The sequence below is a fragment of the Otolemur garnettii genome, unplaced genomic scaffold (genome assembly GCF_000181295.1).
Source record: "Otolemur garnettii isolate 467f Iridium unplaced genomic scaffold, OtoGar3 scaffold00077, whole genome shotgun sequence".
Lineage (NCBI taxonomy): Eukaryota > Metazoa > Chordata > Mammalia > Primates > Galagidae > Otolemur > Otolemur garnettii.
Window position 1 is genome coordinate 9,162,271 of NW_003852472.1, and position 5,780 is coordinate 9,168,050.

Below are 5,780 nucleotides of genomic sequence, written 5' to 3' on the forward strand. Positions count from 1 at the left end.
GATTCGAACTCGCCACCTTAGGTGTATGTGGCTGATGTCTTAGCCACTTGAGCCACAGGCGCCGAGCCCATGGTATTGATTTTTAATGTTTTTTCTATCATGTAGGTGTGTAGTTGTTCATCTACTGGCTTCATACTAGTATTGAGTACATTGGATACTTGCTTTTCCATTCTTGTGATACTTTCCTATCCAGGTTAATACCAAAGATGCAAAATCTCCATCGTTTTTATGGCTGAGCAGTATTCCATGGTATACATATACCACAGTTTATTAATCCATTCATAGGTTGACAGGCACTTAGGTTGACTCCCCATCTTGGTGATTGTGAATTGAGCTGTGACAAACATTCTAGTGGCAAATGTCCTTGTGGTAAAATGATTTTTGTTCTTCTGGGTAGATACCTAGTCATGGGTTGCAGGATCAAACCAAGGTTGACTTTTAGTTCTTTGAGAATTCTCCATACTTCTTTCCATAGAGCTTGTATCAGTTTGCAATCCCACTAGCAGTGCAAAGTGTTCCCTTCTTTTGGCACCCATGCCAGCATCTGCAGCTTTGGGACTTTGTGATGTGGGCTATTCTCACTGGGGTTAGGTGTTATCTCAAGGTGGTTTTGATTTGCATTTCTCTGATGAGTAGGGGACAATGAACATTTTTTCATGTGTTTGTTGGGCCATTCATTTGTCTTCTTTGTAGAGGTTTCTGAAGGATACCTGCCCTGGACCTCAATAAAGTTATTGGCCCCCAGGTCCTTCCCTCTCCCTGCCTGTGCTCCCTGACCTGTGCGTGCCACCAGGTGTGCTGTGTACCCCCAGGGCTTATAAGTAATAAAATATATATATTTTTTCTTTTTTTGGAGACAGAGCCTCAAGCTGTCCCCCTAGGTAGAGTGCTGTGGCATCACAACTCACAGCAACCTCCAACTCCTGGGCTCAGGCAAGTTTCCTGCCTCAGCCTCCCAAGTAGCTGGGACCACAGGCGCCTGCCACAATGCCCGGCTATTTTTTTTTTGGTTACAACCATCATTGTTGTTTGGTGGGCCTGGGTTGGATTCAAATCCGGCACCTTAGTGACTTGAGCCACAGGTGCTGAGTCAGTAATAAACTATTTATTTCCATCTTCTCTTCTAATCATTAGGGGGTAGGGAGGCTGTTCATCTTAAAGACCCTAAATCAGAACAAAATCATATGTGAAACTGGAAAAAAAGAATTTTCATAGGCAGTCATGGAAGTAAGAAAAAACAAGCAGGTTCTATCAAGTGCTAGTTTGGAGGAGAACAAAGTAGTTTTAAGAAAGCTTTTATTGGGCAGCGCCTGTGGCTCAGTGGGTAGGGCACCAGCCCCATTTACTGAGGGTGGCAGGTTCAAACCTGGCCTGGCCAAACTGCAACAAAAAATAGCCGGGCACCTGTAGTCTCAGCTATTGGGAGACTGAGGCAAGAGAATCCCCTAAGCCCAAGAGCTGAAGGTTGCTGTGACGCCGCAGCACTCTACCAAGGGCGATAAAGTGAGACTCTGTCTCTAAAAAAAAAAAAAAGAAAAGCCATTTGATCCTACAATTCCTCTACTAGGTATATATCCAGAAGACCAAAAATCACCCTACAACAAAGATATTTGTACCAGAATGTTTATTGCAGCCCAATTCATAATTGCTAAATCATGGAAGAAGCCCAAGTGCCCATCAATCCACGAATGGATCAATAAATTGTGGTATATGTACACCATGGAATATTATGTAGCCTTAAAGAAAGATGGAGACTTTACCTACTTCATGTTTACATGGATGGAGCTGGAACATATTCTTCTGAGCAAAGTATCTCAAGAATGGAAGAAAAAGTATCCAATGTACTTAGCCCTACTTTGAAATTAATTTATAGTTTTCATATGAAAGCTATAACCCAATTATAGCCCAAGAATATGGGGAAAGGAGAGAGGGAGGGGAGGGGAAGGACAGGATAGGTGGAGGGAGGGTGATTGGTGGGACCACACCTATCGTTCATCTTGTAAGTATACATGTGACTCTTTCTAAATGTAGAATATAAATATCTTAATGTAATAACTAAGAAAATGCCATGAAGGCTATGTTAACCAGTTTAATGAAAACATTTCAAATTGTATATAAAACCAGCAAACTGTATCCCATGACTGCATTAATGCACCCAGCTATGATTTAATAAAAAATTTAAAAAAGCCTTTTATTAATAAAAGTGGTGGGAATGCCAATTGTATGAAATACTTCTTGAAACAGAGTTAAAAATGCCCACATATACTATACTTGAAAATTAGTTTTCATAATATTCATCAGACTAATATCCAATGAATGGAAACTGATTTAGGAGTTTTAAATACTGCCAATGAAAATGAATGATCAGACAAAATAATCTGATTCGTTCTTCTATAAGGATTAGTAAAAGGATTTGATAAACTCAGCAGGAATGGCTAAAATACAGTGATAATTTCATAAACTAGCTTAATAATGGAATGTTCTTATCAATGGTTGCCAGTGACCACCATGTTGCTAAATTAATGATCAGCTTTCAGACCTCATCTTACCCAACTTCTTGGCAGCATTTGACATTTTTAAAAAAATTTATTTAATTTTTTTAGACAGGTGTTGTTCTGTCATTCAGGCTGGAGTGCAATCATAGCTTACTGTCACCTCCAACACCTGGGCTCAAGTGATCCTCCTATCCTAGCCTCCAAGTAGCTGGGACTGTGGGCATACACCACTTTGTTCAGCTGATTTTTTAATTTTTTTATGAACGTTGCCTCTACTCATCTTCAATAGACTTCCTTCACTTGGCTTTCAGGACATACTTCCTTGAGTGCCATTTCCCTGGTGGTTTCGTAGTCTCCTGGCTGAGACTCCTTACCTTGGTCTTCTTTTCTATCTGCATTCATGCCCTAGGTGAGCTTGCCTAGCCTCACTTTAACTTTTACATGCAGACAATTTGCAAATGTGCACCTCCAGATTAGTTCTTCTGAATTGCAGACTCACATAATCAGTGAGTCAGAAGATGCCTACCTGACATCTCCACCTGGATATGGATATGGACAGAGACCTCTCAGACTCCACACTCGATTTTAGCCAAAAAAGCTGAGAAGCAACATCTTAAAATCAACACGAGTAAAACAGAATTTGTGATCTTCACGCCCCTAAATCTGTTCCACTTACAGCTTTCCCCACCTTTCCAATTGCCCAGGCCAAAAACTTAGGTCACTTTGGGTTTTCGTTTTCTTTTCCTTTTTTTTTTTTGAGATAGAGCCTCAAGCTGTCACCCTGGGTAGAGTGCCGTGGCATAGCTCACAGCAACCTCCAACTCCTGGGCTCAAGCGAGTCTCCTGCCTCCCCCTCCCAAGTTGCTGGGACCACAGGCGCCTGCCACAACGCCTGACTATTTTTTTCAGTTGCAGCCATCATTGTTGTTTGGCGGGCCCGGGCCGGATTCGAACCTGCCACCTTAGGTGTATGTGGCTGGTGCCTTAGCCACTTGAGCCACGGGCACCGAGCTGGGTTTTCGTTTTCATTCACACTCCACAATCAATTGTTCAGGAAATCATATTGGCTTTGCAATCAAAATGTATCTAGATTCTGATAATTCTCCCTACTTCTCTGCTACATTTGAACATACCTTTCCTCTGCTCAAAAGCCTCCAGCATATCCCATCTCACTTAAGAGTAAAATGCAAGGTCCCTCTAAAGCCATCCAATACTCACTGATCCAGCCCCATGACCTCTCTGGCTTCTCTCCCACCAAGCTCTCCCTCTCGTCTGCTCCAGCTACAGTGGTCTCTGCTGATCTCAGCACACATCAGGCAGGACTCTGCCTAGGGGCTATGCTGGCCATTGTCTCAATATGGAGGGATTTTTCCCCAGACACCAGCTAACATCTTCACCTCCTTTGATCCTTTGTGACAATCTATTTTATAGAGTACCAGGGTCATTCTTAGCACAAGTTCACTAAAAAGCAAACAAACAAACTCCAAAATGAAATATGTGAAAATTAAGAGGATTTTATTGACTTTTATATGTTCTTGGAGAAAACCATTCACATGTAAAAGCCTGACATTTGATAGATTTATTCACACTTTAATTTACACGTAAATTTGTAGGGCAGACATAATTTTTCATTTCAACAAGACTTTCACATGATTACAGTCACAAAATTGGCACACTATATTAAAAAACTAAGTCAAACAGAGCTAGACAAAGTATGCAGCTTTATGCCAATTCAAATCTCAACATGCACCACCCTTCATACATGACCCTGAAAGAATCTGCTGTGAGCTTACTAATATATTAACCGGAGAATGTCTGAGGTCACAAATGATTGTTTATAAAATAAAACCTCTTTTCCTAGTACTACTTGTTTTGTTATAGAAAAATATTACAAATAAAAATTAGTGCTATTTAAGGTGTTCATTTCAAAATCAAATATGATACATAGGTTCAAGCGACTTTTTTCTCTCTCACATAGAGACGTAACAATACACTATGTGAAGACGGATTAAATGTAGTTTGCTCACCACTATCAGCTTGGTAATGACACACCATTTGCTAGGCTGACTGATTAAAAATGAAAGTGAATCAAAACATTTTCAGGTATTAGGTACATTCATAATTCGTTCTTAGTTTGAAACTCAGAAAACTGCTAGAGAAACATAACAAAATTTGTATTTCTTCCTGATACAAGAAATTTGTTTAAAAACCTGCAATTATAAAACAGATTTCCTTTTTTATAAAGAAATAGCTAATTTTTCTTCATGGTTGGAATCTTATCTAGAAGTGATTCAGATTTTAATCTAGGATCTTCTTCTGGAGGATGGGGAAGAGTAGCTGAGTATTATAAGGTACATTCAACAAACCGATGTTTCAAAGAGGACTACAGAGCACTGTTACAATCAGTCAAACTATAATAGTTCCTTTCTTATGATCATGTAAATTTTAAAAGAAAAGAGGTCTCTCATAAGCTATGTACAGCAGTTTATACCTCAGTCTTTTTCACTTGATATACAATTAAAATTAATTTATGACAAATACTTGTCACATAAATGTATGTAGGCACATAGAGATTCTATAGCTTTACTGGAGGGGTGAGGTCTTCAGTGGGATCATGATCCTGGATTCCATTTCCTGAATAAGTGGGACTGAAAACAGGATCAAGATTACTGTGCTTGTTCTTTTCTAAACACATTACAGAAAATATACAGTAACAAATAGATCACTGGGAATGCTCAGAAGATGTGCTGCTTGAAAATAAAATAGAATATTGCAAAATACAGAACTGACCTTATGGACACAAATATACAAGCTAACACATGTACTAGATCAGCTGTCATCCTATAAGATGATATTAAAATTAAAACAGATCCTAACTAGAGATTCATTTGTAGGAAGTTAAGAAAGTCCATATTATGAGAAAAATGGTCATTTTTGAAAATTTTCTTTGAACTAAAATAAATTTATATATAACTAAGTAATATTTATTACATGTGAATGTATCCTGTACAAAGAACAGATATATTGCGCTTATAGTTGTTTCTTATACAAATCCCATGAACTGGGTTTATTACTACATATACATATAAATACAGAAAGACTAATTTTTCAAGTTCAATTCCAAAATTACTCTTTAATTGATGATTAAGTTATATTTTTGGGAACGGACAATTTTGTTTTTTTGAGACAGAGCCTCAAGCTGTCTACTTGGGTAGAGTGCTATGGCATTACAGCTCACAGCAACCTCCAACTCCTGGGCTCAGGCGAGTCTCCTGTCTCTGCCTT

At 39.0% G+C, this 5,780-nt stretch overlaps 1 protein-coding gene across 1 annotated transcript in view; it reads right to left on the reverse strand.

Moving 5' to 3' along the window:
* Positions 1 to 3,988: 3,988 nt before the first annotated feature.
* NIPSNAP2 (nipsnap homolog 2) overlaps positions 3,989 to 5,780 on the reverse strand; it is a 34,121-nt gene continuing 32,329 nt past the window's right edge. Inside the window, exon 10 of the mRNA XM_003794223.3 lies at positions 3,989 to 5,143. Coding sequence (XP_003794271.1) covers positions 5,079 to 5,143 — 65 coding nt within the window. The 3' untranslated portion in view covers positions 3,989 to 5,078. The remainder of the gene's footprint in view (positions 5,144 to 5,780) is intronic.